General features: G+C 31.7%; 1 protein-coding gene across 1 annotated transcript; it reads right to left on the bottom strand.

The window, feature by feature from the left end:
• Positions 1 to 3,701: 3,701 nt before the first annotated feature.
• Positions 3,702 to 18,024, bottom strand: LOC139821173 (uncharacterized). Its single transcript, XM_071792022.1, has 2 exons — positions 17,618 to 18,024; positions 3,702 to 6,358 (listed from the first exon to the last, which is right to left on the bottom strand). The coding sequence occupies exon 2, from the start codon at positions 6,290 to 6,292 to the stop codon at positions 4,832 to 4,834; it is 1,461 nt and encodes a 486-aa protein (XP_071648123.1). The 5' UTR covers positions 6,293 to 6,358; positions 17,618 to 18,024; the 3' UTR covers positions 3,702 to 4,831.
• Between the last annotated feature and the right edge of the window lie 362 nt (positions 18,025 to 18,386).

Consider the following 18,386-nt stretch of genomic DNA (forward strand, 5'->3'; position numbering starts at 1 on the left):
AGATATTTCAGGAAGTGATATCACGCGGCCTCAGTGTTGTTTTTCTTTGTTTCAGGAGTTATACCTTCAGGAGCATTATCGTCAGCTACACAATTAACTCAAGTGCAACCGTGAGTGCAACGATTAAATTCGAGAAGAGGAAGAAACGGGAGTGCCGTACAGTATCGCGGGTATCGCGCGAAAGACTTTTACTGATTATAGTTAGTCCGCGCGCGATTGTAATTTATCCACGAGTGTTTCTCGCGAGTGTCCTGTGCGGTGAGAAGAGGAGGAGGAGAAGGCCTGACGCCCTGAGAGGAGGAGGAGGTCTGAGAGAGACATCGGGCCCCGACGGAGCAACCTTGGGGTGAGTATCATCTTTTATTTTTATAATTAATAATAAATTAATAATTCTTTTCCATTTATTCGAATTGTCTTATCTCGATTAGTTAGAAATAATTAGAGACAGAAAAAATTATATAAAATTTTACTTTTGTAAAGATCTTTTTCAGAAAATAGATAATTATATTACTAAATTATTAAATATTAATTTTACTTATTTTACATTGAAAGGCGAATAAGAATTACCTTTTGAAATATTGATCATTTTGATTGTTTCTTTAATTTCAATTATGTTTGTATGTTACAGTATCACCGCAGCTACGTTGCTGAATAACTCCGTCCGTTGCGCATTGAGTCGGTGAGTCAGATTCTTTTTTTTTTTTATTGAGGTAACAAATCTACGATTAATCAAATATAGAGTAAATGTATTTCGGTACATATCGAATTATGTATGACAATTATAGTATAATATAAAATATTACATCTCGTAGATTTGTTGCCTTAAAATGGATGGGCTAAAACTAATTACGGAAAATATTTAATCTTGATGTTACTTGTTTATTGATATTATGTGCGATTGTGCTTGAGGAAATACTCGCACACTTCGTACGCACGAAGCTCACAAAGAGCTCCTCATCCTTTATCAAATTATGTTGAATAAATATATGACAAAATATTTCATCGAAATATATTAAAATTTTATTTTGCAAATTTGAATCAGTATAAGATATAGAATAAATTAAATTTTTGAAATTTTATTACGTAGATCAATTCTCTTATACTTAAATTAAAAAGTAATAAATATATTAGAAACATAACAGAAACAAAAACTGTGACAATGATTTTTGAAATATAAAATTTTTATTAAATTTTATTAAAGAAATATTTTTATGATATTTTTATGGATAAAAGAGATAAGAATAAGTAAGCAATTATGTTAGACGTTATAAAAAATATATATATATATCTGTAGATAGAGAAAATATATATCTGTAGATATAGGGAAAATTATGAATTAATTAGGATGTTATTTATACGTACCCCTTTATTCCTTCCCAATATTTATCCAAGATTAAATATTACATAAATCGATGCAAGGAAACAATATTGTATGTAGATATATTTAGAATTTTAATATTTTATGCATAAATACAAACATGAATAAAAAGGGTAAGACATATTTTGGTCTTATTATTCAATTTTATAGAAAATGTGATTAATTATTCAAATTTATTTTAACAAAGCATCGATTTTACCTTAATTTCTTGTAGCCTATCCATCTATTTTTTATATTGAAAAATTGGCTTTATACCAGTCAAGAAATAATATATGACGTGAGATCTTTAATTAATATTCTGCCGAGAAACGCTGAAACTTGTTAAATTATTTTAGAATTGATTGTATAGTACAATTATATATTTAATTTTACAGTAAAAAATATAGATAAATATATTATATTAAAAATAATTTTAGTAGAAAATGAAAAATATAAGAAGATATATTTACATCGATATGTAAGTTTATAAAGAAATTTGCATATTATTAAATTATAAAACTCAATTATTGATTAATTATTAATAATATTCAATTATAATATCATTTGTGCGGGAAGTTTCTTTTTTCGGATCTCACGTCATTTATTTTGTATATCTTAATTGATATATTTTCAAAATGCGTACCGCATGACCAACATGCACAATTACGTATTTTCGCGGTCGGTTTTTACATCGAGAAATTTTTGTTATTTATTTTTTAAATTTGTTTGTATTATAAATTTCAATTTTTCGTGGAATATAACGCGAAGTAAAATTGTTTCTATAGTTGATTACAATTCCAAATTAAAAGAACGGGTCACAAAGAAACGATCAATCCGTATTCTTACATAAGTAATGGAATTAGTAATAGAAATATATTTTATCAATGTTGTGCAGTCAATTTTTATGAATCAATGTTCTTTTGTAAATTAACTTTTCGGTGTGCATTTTTTTACACAATCGATGCTCGCATATAATTCGAACCGAACGTATTGTTATCTGTTGGTCATGGTAATGATCCGACAATCGAAGGAATTTTTCTCCTTATTAATTTGGTCGAAATGCGACCAGATTGTATGTGGCCAGGAGTGACAAAGGTAAGTCCGATCTGGCCCGAAGAAAGAAGATTGCATTTGATAAGGTAAGTGGTCAATATTGACCACAATGGTGAAATGAATAAGGTAACATACAAAATTTGACATATCTTTTTATTTGCCCAAAGTAGGGTTATTTTTTCTATATATATTTTCTCGCATATGCGAGATTGAAAAACTCAAATTAAATCCCAATCGCGCGCGTATTTACAACCCCCAATTCTACATTTCCCACTTCTTAGGTGATCGTGTCACTTTACACGTGTCGCAGGTATCCCGTCAAGCCCTTTATAAATCGTGTCGCGGTCTTGATTAAAGATTTATATATTAGTTTGTAATACGGGTAGGTAGGAAAATGGATAGGTAGGACTATAAATCGGAATACGGGTAGGTAGGAATTCGGGAAGGTAGGGATTCAGGTAGGTAGGGATTTGAGTATTAGGCAGGAACAAAGGGGATATATAATTCGATAATTGAAAAGACAAAATAAGATATTGTACGAGGGTCGGTACGAAAGTAATGCCTCTTAATTTTTTTCTCTCGAATCTAGCGCCATAGAAAATTTTGCGTTTCACTGATTGTGAGTTATTACTTGAAGTCGCTAGTTCCACTAAGTTAAGTGGTTATTCAAGTTACGATATTCAACCACCGCGCCCTTGTCTGTGACGCATATTTGAAACACACACCAGTTCAAACTGCTCGTGTGACACACTCACGTAAATGATCACAACATCACTCAACATAATGCAACTAGAAACTTCAAGTAGACTCAAAGTAACAACTCAGTGAAACACAAAATTTTCTATAGCGCCAGATTCAAAAGAAGAAAATTAGGAGGCATTACTTTCGTACCGACCCCTTGTACATAATTTTATTGTATATTATATTTTCAATTTTGTAATGTAACTCTTTTATAATGTATTGTAAAATAAATTGTAAAAGAAATAAAATAAATGATAAAAATGTAAAAAAAACCGTTGTAAATAAAAGAGGACCGCCAATCGAGATCGGCGGGGGTGGTGGAGGGCCTCTATGTAGGTTGATCTGTTTCTATCAGATAAAATCAGATAGAAACTTATGTCGAATTTATTTTAAAAACTATAGGAAGAGTAGAAAAAAGGAGAATTGATCAAAGTAATTAATATAAACAGTTTATTACTAAAATTTATATTCTGTAAAAAAATACAAATGGTGGCGAATATAATATATTGCTCTTTTATAAATGTACAATATAAATAAATAATTTGCGTAACATCTCTGCAATTTAATAAACATAAATCATAATAAACAATAAATAAAATAATTTTTATATCTATTAAAAAAATTCTTATTTTTAAAATAAATTTGAAAGAATAAAAATTGAAAGAATAAAATACACTTTCCAAAATATAATTTTTAAAATTAAATAAACTAAATATGTTAAATATTCTACGTTAAATATAATAATATTTTTCTTAGTTAACAAATATATTAATTTTTTTTTATTTAATATAAAACAATACTCGGGAAATACTTAAAGAATCCGTTTCTCTTCATAATTTTGGTTTTTATCAATATTTCTACATAAAATCCAATTTTTATGATTATATTTATGATTATATTTATGATTTTTTTGCATGCTTTTTAAATATATTTTTTTTAAATTAACCCTTAAAGTACACCTTAGGTCAAAATGACCCAGTAAAAAAATTGTGTCGCATTATTTACCATTGAAACGCTGAAATCGGGATCTGTCGCGCCATATCTTGGTAGTTTTAACCTCTCTCTAGATAGCGGTACAGTCGCTGTAAGTCAGCAGGCGTCCGGCTGTGTCTGGCTGCCGTCCGCGTCAAACGTTCCGAAAATCACGGGTCATTTTTTGAAATGTTAGCTTTCGCGCGCATTTTTACCTTAAAGTATATAATCCAGAGAGTATGCAGTTAAATTTTCACGTAAAAATATTGAAAATTTAGAAAGTTATTGAATATTTCGTAAAAAGCAATTTTTTGGTTTATAAACCATATTTTGAATTTTTAAACCATAAAGCTTTATTAATAACCCGTCACAAACAATCTCATATTTATTTTGAGTGTTGCAAGAATGCACCCTTTTAATTTCAGCCAAAAAGAATCGATCCCCCGTTTGTGGTAATTGCGCAAAGTAGCGCTGGGTCAAAATGACCCAGGGTGTACTTTATGTCTCAAACAGGTAGTGTGTACTTTAAGGGTTAATAACGCATATCTTCTGGTACTATCATGCGTACAGCAAGTAAGTAAAAAATATGTAATTATCAAGAACTACAGCAAAAGGTATATTTTTTATTGTTAACTTGTTGCAATATGATTGTCAAAGTCTGTATAAATCTTCATAGAAACTAAATAGGTCATAGATGTCTACAGTAATTTAACGATTTAAATCTGTTATAATCTCTGCGATCTTTTTGGATGATTTCTTTTTAAGACTGTCACGTTTGCTGCGTCCAAAGTCTGCCGCCTGATCTAGACACGCGTTTAACATCGCGTTCATGATAGAGAAGACACCAGGTAGCTTCACCATATAAGAGAACAGGAACTTCTGTAGCGCGTACAGTATTTTCTCCGATAGACTAAAGGAATTATATAGGTGAGGCATGCTGAATCCGAATATACCACAGAGTTTGAGCAGAAGAACTTTATAATAAATTATATTAGCGATATAATTTACGCCCTCGTAAAGACACGTAGTCATGTGCTCCCATTCTGGTGTCACCGTGTGGAAATTCGGTTTCACCCAGTGCTCGATGAAGTCTTTAGTTCGCTGACGCACTTTTTTCAGACTGTCGTGACAGAAGTTGTACTGATCTTCGATTCCTAGCAAATAGCCTAATCCACGCCAGAGGTGACAGAAAGCCTCTAGATCTTTATCGCTGGCGTCGTGTATTCCGAACTGCTCCGGATAAAGCACTATCAGACCCATGCAGGCGAACTGCGTGCCCGACATATCGCCCTGATTTAGACTTCTCGTTTTCGTCATTGTGTAAGGACATTGCTGATTCTTCGCCATCGGACACGCGTTTGCGAAATCTCTTTTGATCTTTCCCAGCATAGGACACCACGCATTTTGAATTTTGCTTTCCCGATCGATCTCCTCGAAGTTTTTTTTGCACAATTTCTGCCTCATGACACTGTGTAACTTTCGCACTCTCTGGATGTCGCGATAAGCTGGCGTTCCTTTGTACCAAGGATCGCTTGTGTACCAGTTTCTGAAGGTCCTGATTGTCCTGAGGTATCGTTGGAAAGCACGATATGGAGTATTTGACTTTTGACTGAGGATCAGCGGTTTCAGTCCGTCAGAGAAGCTAAATATCTGCATCAGACCCATCAGGTTGCTTATTGCGATTGCGCTGAAATAACGCTGGGCAAAGCGCTGTCCGCGATAAAATTTATCCATGATCAGCCAATCCGGCTTCGCATTTGTTTCTCGTCTACAGTCCCCATTTTCAAAAATCGCCGGCAAGACATATCTCAAAGATTCGGGTATATTTGGAAAGTATTTGCTGATATTGTTCATAAGGTGATCGTACTGCTTCTTGATTGTCCACTGATCGAAGTCCTCCGGTAACTTGCTGTTGTTGAGTTCTTGCTTGCATTTTATTACGAATTTTTTGCGCTCGTTGGCGAAATTGTCCAATAAATTATTTGATTCGTCAGAACTGTCGAAAGAAGAATCAAAGCCGCTCGAGAAACCTCTATCTATGTTTTCCTTGAGGTTTACTTTGAGAAAGGCGTCATTTATCGCATTATCATTCAATAATTTCTCTTCAGAATCATTTTCACTGCTCGTGATTATCAATGTAGGCGGTTGCAACTTTAGTGATTTCGACATACTTGAAGTGTGTATTTCGAATCCATTCAAAATTTAAATATCGTAGTCCGAATGTTACTGCTGAATCTGTAAAAAAAAGAAAATTGTTTAAAATAAAACAATACACATATATAACTTTTCAGAATTATTAAATTAGTAAAAAAGAACACGTTAAAAAAGCTATTTATTTTCGCTAGGACGTATAAATAACCATAATAATATAATAAATAAAAGGAAATCGCTCGTATGTCTTAATACAATAGGAATAAAGACCAATAATCGAGCAAAACAGTAGATGTCAAATTGTAAGTTCATTTTTACATACATATATATGACGGGACGTTTCGAGCACACAGTGTCTTCTTCAGCCGACGAAAATTAGATATAGTTACATAAAGTCGCGCAATAAATAAAGAGTATAATAAAATGTAGGAACCGAGGATTTGTATCGATAGTAAATGACAAAGCCATTCGGAGTCACATCACACATGAGAGCAATCAACTAATAAAATGTAAAAAGAAATATATATATATATATATATATATATATATATATATATGAAGTCAAATATAAAAATAATTCGCAAATTTGAAGTCAAGGGTGAATCCATGATTTATTCTTCGTTAGATGGCGAGAAAGAACCAAGTCAATAGTTTAAGAGCGTCAAGTTTTATGTCAATTAACGGATGTAGTCAAATTTTAAGTACATTTTGAAATTTAACATCTAAATAGTAGGAAGATGCTTGTGTGATTGTTTTATATAATCTCTGATGGTTACACTTACAAAATGCGGAGATAAATTGTAGTCAAATGTTTCGTGCTCTCACGGTCGATGTTAGTCCCTGTGCGTCTCAATTACAAGTGACAGACGTTGTCGTTAGATTAACATTGAAGGTTAGACTTAGCAATAATAAAGAGTTTAATAATAAACAGTTTAGATGTTGGCGAGTTCGCTGAGAATGCTGTAATATGACTCATCCAGAAACTCTGTGTCCTTGTTCGAATTGATGCCGTTTTTTTGTTTTTTAATGTGTAACATTTCCGAGATGAGTCTTTTATGAAAGTTAGGTTCCGTGTCTAAGATTTTGACGTTGTCCCAATCAAAGGAATGGTTAAATTCTTTGATATGTTCGGAAATGACAGAGTGTCTGGAAGGGTCCATTTTTATATTATTTTTATGTTTGTGCATTCTAATTTTGAGTTGCCTTTTCGTTTGTCCCACATACACTGTTGGAAAATTTTTGTACTTTTGTGAAAAAATCTGCTGGTTAAAATTTTTGTGTTAAATAATCAACACATACATATGTTGATTTAACATATGTCTGCTATGTTAATTGAACTTAACAAATATAAAATGTAAAATAATTAAAATAATTAAAAAAATATGTTAAAGTAACACATTTTGAACGTATTTATTAACTGTGTTAAAATTTACAAAAAAAGAGTGTTGATTTGACTCTTTAACAGAAATGGGAATAAAAATTTACAGAAAAAAAGTGTTCATTTTACTCTTTAACACAAATGGAAGTAAAAATTTACAGAAAAGGAGTGTTGATTTTACTCTATAACAAAAGTGGGCATGATTGCGCATATAATTTCGACGTAGTCTTGACGTCACTCGTAGAGTCGGTTGGCGTGCTCGATCTTGGACGTGTTTGTCCGGACGGAAAAATTTTTTCAAGTATTGCGACTGTTACTGTCTGCGCTGTGATTTCCAATATTAATACCGTGTATCGGCGTCTTTCGAGGCCTACAACGTTCTTTTACGACGCCCTTTGCGGGTTATACGACAAGTGGTTTGCCCTGGCCAATATAGCCCAGTAGCTCGGCCATATAAAGAAGAAGAAGAAGAAGGAGAAGCGTCTCGACGTCGCTCATTGCCGCGCGGCAAGCGTTTCCGCGTCCCAGGAAACGTATGTGCAGGAGCCAATGGACAAGAGGCGTCGCTAATCGTGGTGGCGTCCGCGCCGTAATTAACCATTATGATTGACTATCTAGTCTGGGTAGCTATGGGTTGAGTTATCGTTGGCTCGAAAAGTGCCGAGTACGTGCGAGTAAAGGAAAATCGGGAAGTTGTATGTGGACTGTGGTAACGCTAACGCACGGCATCGGCACGAAGTCCTATCGGTACCGATTGCGTGACGAAATTCTTCCGAGGGTCAGTATATAATAATTGCAAAACATAAAATATAAGAAAATGTTATTTTTTTACATTTTAGAAATGTTAATTTTTTATTAATATACATATAAAGTGTTGGGTTTATAAATTATTATACGTATTAGATAATTGAAATACTTTTATTTCAATTATTTAATATGTATAATAATTTATAAACCCAACACCCTATATGTATATTAATAAAAAATTAACATTTCTAAAATGTAAAAATAACATTTTCTTATATTTACATTTAACACAAATAAAATGTTACGTTAACATAAATCTTTTGTTAAAAAATAAACTTTTAACACATAAACAGCGTAACTTTTACACATTATACTAATCAAAATTTGAGTTGTTACATTTGTAAAATGTAAAAAAAACATTTCTTATATGTTAATTTTAACATAAAAGTTATGTTATTTGTACACACACGTAACTTCAAATTACGATTAAAATTACATTTTTTTTCTGTTGAAATATTAACATAGTATTAATGTTGCCATTTAACACATCCATATTATGTTAAATTAACACAAAAATTTGAGTGGACCGTTTTGGACATGTGATTTATGTTATATTTAACATAAATTTTCCAACTGTGTAGGAATCCTCACAATCTACGGTTTTGCTCGATTATTGGCCTTTATTCCTATTGTAATAATAATATAATATTTATAAATATATATGTAGGTATATGCAAAGTTTTTGTTATTTAAAAATTTTTTTTATCCAATGCACTTTTCTCGATCTGATAACTCTTTCTTATTTATAATGAAGGAAATAAATTTGAAATAAATAACATCGGGAATTACAAAACCAGTAAAATCTAATGTAAACGTATCAACAGAACAGTAACCAATTAACTGTTGAAAAAATGGTCTATGTAATATGTTGCATTAGATTACATAATCTACTTATATGTACTTCTAATTCAACTAGTTGTATTTAATAACCAATTGTACATATAAGTAAGTTGCAAAAAGCCAATGAATAATTAATAATCATGTTACAGACGTTAGTGTTAATAGATTTTCAAGCATCAATTTTTTACAATTGGTCAAATTGCAATAGAACGATACGATTACTACTACTACTAAATGATACGATTACTCCAAATTACTACTAAAATAGCTAATAGATGCAAGTAATTTCTTAAATTTTTAAAATAATTTATTAAATAGTTAACTTGTCAAAATAAATTTACGATATGTATAAAATAAAAAAATTTTCTACTCACACTTTAAAGCAAACTTCGGGACGTTAGTTGTTAAGACTTCTTAATTCGACTCTTATTTCACTTAAACGATATTGAAAAACGTGTAAACTTTACGCTGTCTGTGAATTAATTGAAGTACGGTTTCGACTGGCAGCCAATTTATAAGAGAGTCTCCCCTTCTATCGCGGAAACAAAAGCATTACATGAGTTAATTGAAATAAGGGAAATTGACCACCAGCACTGTCGTCACTTACTTACGCGTAATTAGGATATGTTATTCTTATTAACGCGATAATTGAATTGTAAACATCCCAAGTAGCAGAGTGACGTATTAATAAAGTCTTAATGACATTTTTAAACGTCATTTTGCTACTTAGGATGTATTTTCGCAGATTCATGTTAAGGGATTAAAGTACATCAAGGGAACTATCTGCGTTTGCAGAAAATGCAGCGCATGATCAGTGGGCGAAAACATCTTTGTAATACCCGTGCAAATTTATTTAAAAATCCACATATTTAAAGAAAAACATATCTAATTTGCTTAATAATATTTTTAATTTTAATCGAACATCTCAGTAATTATTTTGCCATTTGAGAATTTATATGAACAGAGTAAAAACGGTCAAAGTCCATCCGGAGTAATTTCGAAAAAAAATCGCAATTTTAAATTTCAAGACATCAGATATCTTAGAAAGCTATTGAAAAAAGTATGGGTAATAAATATCGAAATGCACAGTGTTTACTTAGTGATTACATTGCGTTGAAATCTGATGGTTCTTTCCCACAAGCGCGTGGATTATGATTGTTTTTCTTTACCACGGTAGATCTTTCGGCGTTATTTGCAATGAATTACAGCTGTGCTTGATCAAAACAGATAAGAGTATAAAAGTTCTTTGAAAATGCCACAATATACCATGACCAGATCAATTTTGACAAAAAGCTTTGATTGTTTGATTTTTTCTCTGTACCTTCCATGTTTTAAGAGATATAATTTCGTTATATCTCTAACATGTATTTTCTAACTCTATATCATAAGAAGTCAAATTTAATACAAAATTTTCTACTAAAAAAGTTTACATCTTGTGAATATCATCATATCGAGTAGTCGAAGAGTTCTTGTTTGTAATCTTTTTGACGTCAATGGTTATACAGTTGGAAAATTTGTGTTAAATTTAACATAAATCACATGTCCAAAACGGTCCACTCAAATTTTTGTGTTAATTTCACATAATATGGATGTGTTAAATGGTAACATTAATACTATGTTAATATTTTAACAGAAAAAAAATGTAATTTTGACCGTAATTTGAAGTTACGTGTGTGTACAAATAACATAACTTTTATGTTGAAATTAACATATAAGAAATGTTTTTTTTACATTTTACAAATGTAACAACTCAAATTTTGATTAGTATAATGTGTAAAAGTTACACTGTTTATTTGTTAAAAGTTTATTTTTTAACAAAAGATTTATGTTAACGTAACATTTTATGTGTGTTAAATGTAAATATAAGAAAATGTTATTTTTACATTTTAGAAATGTTAATTTTTTATTAATATACATATAAAGTGTTGGGTTTATATATTATTATACATATTAAATAATTGAAATAAAAGTATTTCAATTATTTAATATATATAATAATTTATAAACCCAACACCCTATATGTATATTAATAAAAAATTAACATTTTTAAAATGTAAAAAAATAACATTTTCTTATATTTTATGTTTTGCAATTATTATATACTGATTCGACCCTCGGAAGAATTTCGTCACGCAATCGGTACCGATAGGACTTTGTGCCGATGCCGTGCGTTAGCGTTACCACAGTCCACATACAACTTCCCGATTTTCCTTTATTCGGACGTACTCGGCACTTTTCGAGCCAACGATAACTCAACCCATAGCTACCCAGACTAGATAGTCAATCATAATGGTTAATTACGGCGCGGACGCCACCACGATTAGCGACGCCTCTTGTCCATTGGCTCCTGCACATACGTTTCCTGAGACGCGGAAACGCTTGCCGCGCGGCAATGAGCGACGTCGAGACGCTTCTCCTTCTTCTTCTTCTTCTTTTATATAGCCGAGCTACTGGGCTATATTGGCCAGGGCAAACCACTTGTCGTATAACCCGCAAAGGGCGTCGTAAAAGAACGTTGTAGGCCTCGAAAGACGCCGATACACGGTACTAATATTGGAAATCACAGCGCAGACAGTAACAGTCGCAATACTTGAAAAAATTTTTCCGTCCGGACAAACACGTCCAAGATCGAGCACGCCAACCGACTCTACGAGTGACGTCAAGACTACGTCGAAATTATATGCGCACTTTTGTTATAGAGTAAAATCAACACTCTTTTTCTGTAAATTTTAACACATTTAATAAATACGTTTAAATTGTGTTACTTTAACATATTTTTTTAATTATTTTAATAATTTCATATTTTATATTTGTTAAGTTCAATTAACATAGGAGACATATGTTAAATCTACACATGTATGTGTTGATTATTTAACACAAAAATTTTAACCAGCAGATTTTTTCACAAAAGTACACAATTTTTCCAACAGTGTACGAATTATATGACGCCAATCATTTCAGTGATTCCCTATTGTCATAGAATTTTTAATTATACTAGACACAGACGCGCGTTACACGCGCGTTATTTAGCTTCAATTATACTATTACTATTACATTACACTATTAACCCCTTGATATATAAAACTTAAAATATGCGATGATAGATGCTTACCAAGTAAGCGCAATGAAAGAACCAGTCAGCATCGCGGGAAAGTACAACAGTTAAACCTCTTACACAGGTTTTTTTTATGAGTGGATTAATAATGTAGTGGAGTAAGAAACACACACACACACACATGATAAAATCTAATTTTTTTAAAGAATCTCGCTCGTGTGTCTAAAAACAATAAATGAATAAGGCCAATAATCGAGCAGCAGTAGATGTCAAATTAATAAATGATAAAATCTACGAGGGACTTATTTTCTTTATTCTAATGATATTTTAAATCTGAGATAAGAGGAAAGAAAGAGAAATAGCAAAATAATAAGTTTATCAAAATTATTAAAATTAAAAGTCAATTTTTTGCACTGTAATTCTTGTGTGTAATTTAAGATTAATTAAAAATTTTGTTGCCACAAGAGTTGCAGAGTATATCAAACTTACCTTATCACCCGTTAATAATAGTTTGCTGAGATCATTTGGAGACAAAAAACCTAATGCCAAAAGGTCGAGGCTGCTACAGTGTTTGAACGGGAAAGGTTTAAAGTTTGAGTCATACAGTGTCTTTCTTGGACATTGCGCAATAACAAATTCTTAATTTTTATTTTTTAAAACTGCGACTTAAAGAATCTTTTATTTTTTGTTATCTTATTTCTGGAACTCTTCTGTATGTAAATTATACATATGTAAATTATACGTAGAATAGTTATTTGTGTAACAAGTGTCGTAAGATGAAAATTCCCGGGTGCGGAGTTTACGCGGAGGTAACCGCACCCGGAAATTTTTATCTTTACACACGATTTACACTCCCTATTTTATGTGGCAAGTGCCTGGAAAGTGGTCTATCACGCACGCGTAGCGTGCGTAATGGGGCACTTTCCATGCACGTGTTGCATAAATATATTAATCTTATTAAAAATAAAATTTAACGAAGTAAATTAAATTACATCAAAGATGGAAGAATTAATGGAAGCAAAAGTTAAAGAAAATTTACTTTAAAAAAAATAATTTGATAAAAACTTGATTTTTATGTTAGAGAAACAGATTAGGTGAAACAAGATTAGAACATAATACTGATTGATAGAAATAAATCTACTATTATCAGATTCACAAGAGCATGTCTTAAATAATTTTTATCTCATCTATAGTTTACACATTTCTGTAAAAGAAATAATGTAGGACACTATTGAGAAAGAAGATTGGAATTACTGAAGGTGTTTTTATCATAATGACATATATTATGTAAAAGTAAATTATATAAAATGCATTATCGATGTTATTGTAATTTAAAACGTCACTGAATTTTTATACGCATTGTTGATAAAACATGCATAAGAAACACGAAAAAGCATTTGTAGATCAGCCAAAAAATATGATAAAACGTGTCGTGTGTGTGACGATAAAGACTGTACTAACTCACATCTAACTCGTAACTGTCTTGCAGTAAAACGAGAATATAAGTATATAACTTCCGCAGATTAACATTTTTGTTATATTTAGAAGCAATTTATATTAAATAAAAACTGATTACTAAAGTACGCATTAAAATTTATCTAATAATTAAAATTTATTACTGTTATATTATACACGCTCGCGAAATCTAATTTTTGTTAATAATGCTTACCTAATAATTGTAATAAATTAAATAATGGATTTATTAGAAAACATTATATAGCATTATGCAATAAACTTGAATTAATTAATTATTACAACTTTTATTGTATGCTGTCAGTAATTAATAATGCTGATTATTACTCATTAATTTATTCCATGTATTAAATTAATTGACTTACATTTGCATTGCTTTATTATCGGGATTATTTAATTTGTATAATTATTTAAATTAGCGCAACACTTTATTCACTTCATACACTTTCATTCAAGTGCAATTTATTTCGTAATCTTTTGCGTAACTGCTTTCTGTTATCATACGAGTACTCTCTGGCTTTGTTTTATTTTGTAAACATTGATAACATTATCTGATTGCTGCTTTTGAAAGGACACATGTGTAGCGAATTACTAACGTTATTTGTTTAAGATTAACAATTATGCAATCATAAAAAAATAGTAATTTAGGAATTTGAATGTAATTGATAAAATGTATAGATTTGCAATACATACAGATATTATATATGCAGATAATATATCAAGAGACGCGGTATAGCGTCTCACGCCAAGTTCACGTGCAGCGATTAGATAAATGTCTATTTTAATGTTGATATAACGTGATTTTAACTGAAACATTGCTGCGATTTGAGATTACGTATTTTGTAATTAAAAGTAATGGAAAAGTGAATATAAAATAAATCATACTCCGTGTAATTATATCATCGCTATCTTGAATGATCATGATTCTACTTTTTTCTCAGCTTCAATTCCGCGGAAATGTGCTCAGATATTTCTACGTCCATGCTCGATAACAATAAACTAATACATACATACATATTAATTGCACAATACATTAATATAAAATTATGAAAAATTAGAAATCATAAAATTGTAAATACGTAAATAATTTTTTATAATAACTGTAATTGTGCGAGAAGGCCAAAAATATGAGAAGAATCATCAAATGCGTTGACCTCGGCGTCGATCCACTTTTGAATGATTTCGATGGCTCAAGGGAAAAAAAGATTAAATCATGAGTCACGCATTAACAGGAAACGTATGTCATTAACGCAAAAATTTATTATTCGATCGTGCGTGCATTCGTTTACTACAGTTCTCAATTCTGCACATAAACTTCCAGCAAAATATCTATTGAGATGTGGTATCTCATAATAGGAGACTTTCCTCTAATAATTAATGTGAAAATTTCCGTGTATTAATCGTTGCTTAATTATGTGCAATATGCAAAAGAAACAACATGATTAATGTGTGATTCATACATTTCATTTGTCTTGATTTTTCTTAACGCAGTACATCGCAACACTGTTCGCATAACAAACGATAAATTAGAGTAACACATAAATTCTTCGCTGAAATGTAAATGGATTGTCCCTGAATAAAAGAAAACAACAAAAGGCTATCGTTTGTTATGCGACCAGTGTTGCGATGTATTGCGTTATAAATTAAGATCAAAACGAATGAGATGTATGAATCACACATTAACCATGTTGTTTCTTTTGCATATTGCACATAATTAAGCAACGATTTATACGCGGACACTTTCACATTAATTATTACACTGTATACAACAAAAAAAGGGCACAAGAACGAACCTTGCGGCATTCGATAGTTTTTTGGACGCAGAAAACGATCCCATTTGCCAAATTGCTCTATCACGTCACAATTTTGAGATATTTGCAGTTAAAGTTGCAAAAATGGGCTATTTTAGTGTATTTTGCCATATTATAACTACGATATGTGACGTATCGGAGAAGTTTAATCGCAATTAAAATTAAGTATGTTGTTAGAACTTTCAGCCCTTAAAAGGAATTTTTTGTGTTGCTTACGGTTAAAAAGATATTGATGATTAACGTAGAGTCTATTGCGTCAAAGTTGCGCGACTTAGCGTATTGTGACTTATTTGTTAGTCGCAATAGCGACAAAATTGTCGACAAAGGTACAGCACTGATACATGGCTTCCGATATGTTGAAAATTTTGTCGCTGTCGCTATTGCTATCGCTATCGCGCTATCGCCTCGCATTGTGGAAAGCTATACCTTTGTCGGCAACTTTATCGCTGTCGCTATCGCTATCGCTATCGTCTATTGTGCAAGGGGCTTAAGGGGCTTTAGAGTCTTAATTTTCGACGAGACCAAGATCATTTTGTTACGACTTGTTTGTGCGAAGATATCAAGAGACACGATACTGTCTCTCGTCAAGTGTACTGTACGCGCAACAAGACATAGTTTGTTTTCTAATGTTGCACTGGCTGCTAGTTCGAGAAGTGTACATATAAGTACATTGAACCGTGAGAAACGTACATACGAGATTCTCATGTTTTAATGTATGTACATACAGTTCTTGAACTAATACAGCCAGTTCAGCGATAAAAACAAACCTCGTTTATTTAAACACGATACGACGAGTTGAGAAATCCTTAGATTGTTGGATTTCAATATAACGGCTGAACCGATAAAATCGTGTTTATGCAACACGTGCATGGAAAGTGCCTCATTACGCACGCTGCGCGTGCGTGATAGACCACTTTCCAGGCACTTGCAACATAAAATAGGGAGTGTAAGTCGTGTGTAAACTGTATACTTGTTACACAAATAACTATTTTTAACTCTGGTTATTATTTTGATATTCCTTAACTCTGGTTTCTAAGTGTCTCTTAATTAAGACCAAAGTTAAGGAACATTGAAATGATATTAAAAAACACGAAAGCAATCACTTGGTTGTGGGCAAATATAGATTATCATATGAGCACGATTTTAATTGGCCTATATACCTGAAATTTTACACAAGGAGAAACATATACAAGGAGAAGAAAGATAAGAAATGTTTTTGTAGAAATGTTTTTTTTAACCAAAAATCACGATAATAGGTAGTAGCAATTTAAAAAAAGATTGAGAATTTAAATGTGATGTATGATAGAGTCATAAGATATATTGACATAAGTTTTGTCTCTTATGTTATGTTTTTCTTTATATCCTTCCGACGACTCACACTTTTTGTTTATAACTAGTTTATCTTTCAAGCTGGTAATTAGCTTTCAAGCTGGTTGGATGTGTTCTTTCGGTGCTCTATACATTTTTTAAAAAAAGCATGACTACAATTTGCTCTCACTTTTATGTAAATTTGTATTTTTTACCTATTGACGTCCAATATGACAATGTGCAATTCTTACATCATGTTCGTCTATACAGGGTTATTGTTGCAACGAGCGTTTTACCATCCATGACTTACTTGTTTATTGTCGATCAACTTTTTGAAAAATTTTTTATAACATTATAGAAGAATTGTGTTGAGACAGGACCTATTCTTTTTAATAGCTTGCGTTAATTTACACAAGTTGTTATTTGTTAATTTATATGAATAGAGCCCACATCTAACGCGGTCGGGTCCATGACTGTTAGGGCTCACAAAATTTAAATTTTATTTACAGCATTAACATTTTATGTATTTGATGTCAAAGATGGGCGCCAACTAATTTCACGAAAATTAGTAACGTTAACTGTGATTATAATTGAATGGAACTCAGGGGTGGGAAGTTGGAAAGACCCATTATTTAATTTAAACAATTGAAAACCAAAATTCATTTACTTACGTTCCCAAATGAACAAAATAGATCAGTTAATTCTTTCTGCTTGCTCCTTGGAATAAGATTATTCCTTGGGATAGTATCGACTTCGCATATGGAACAGAGACCCAGAAGTACGGAATAAAAAGAACGTTATTAATATTCTACTTATTCACGCGACGTTCAGACCAAGAGTGAGTGTGAGTAGTCCCGCTTTTCGCCGGCAACCCCTTGCGGTCCGGGAGAGCAAGGGGGAGCCGCCACAGGTAAGGCCGACGCTTATTGGCCATCGGACGATGTATAGTCACCGGCACAGCCGTCGAGGTTTGTTCGGTAATAATCTTATTGGACCTAACGCTAAGTTGCCTTATTTTAACGCGAGAATTTAGGCTGCGAGACGTTGGGCTCAATCTCCTGTCACAATATCATCAGGTATATATATCAGGTGCATTAAAAAAAATTACAATTATATTACTGGTATCGTCGTTCAACTTAATCGTTACGTTTGCCAGTAAAAATTTTAGTCTTCGATTTACATTTTTTATTTAATTTTTGGCTTACATTCTAAATTCATCTATTTTTCGCACGATGGGTATTTTTTTCGAAAGTCACAAAATGCGCCAGTAATCAATATAATGTCTTACACAATTAAGACAATAAATTTATTAACATGTTTTTATAATTGTTTTACTTGCATTGCTTAAATCATAATAAACTTTGGAATAACACGCCAATAATTAATAGTAAAATAATTCTACTAATAGAATGATTGTAACAATTTTAGTATATTTTTATA

This window comes from Temnothorax longispinosus, chromosome 10, assembly GCF_030848805.1.
Source record: "Temnothorax longispinosus isolate EJ_2023e chromosome 10, Tlon_JGU_v1, whole genome shotgun sequence".
Lineage (NCBI taxonomy): Eukaryota > Metazoa > Arthropoda > Insecta > Hymenoptera > Formicidae > Temnothorax > Temnothorax longispinosus.

Bases quoted from the DNA above. Each gene is read 5' to 3' on its own strand.
- LOC139821173 (XM_071792022.1), bottom strand. From the start codon at position 6,292: ATGTCGAAATCACTAAAGTTGCAACCGCCTACATTGATAATCACGAGC.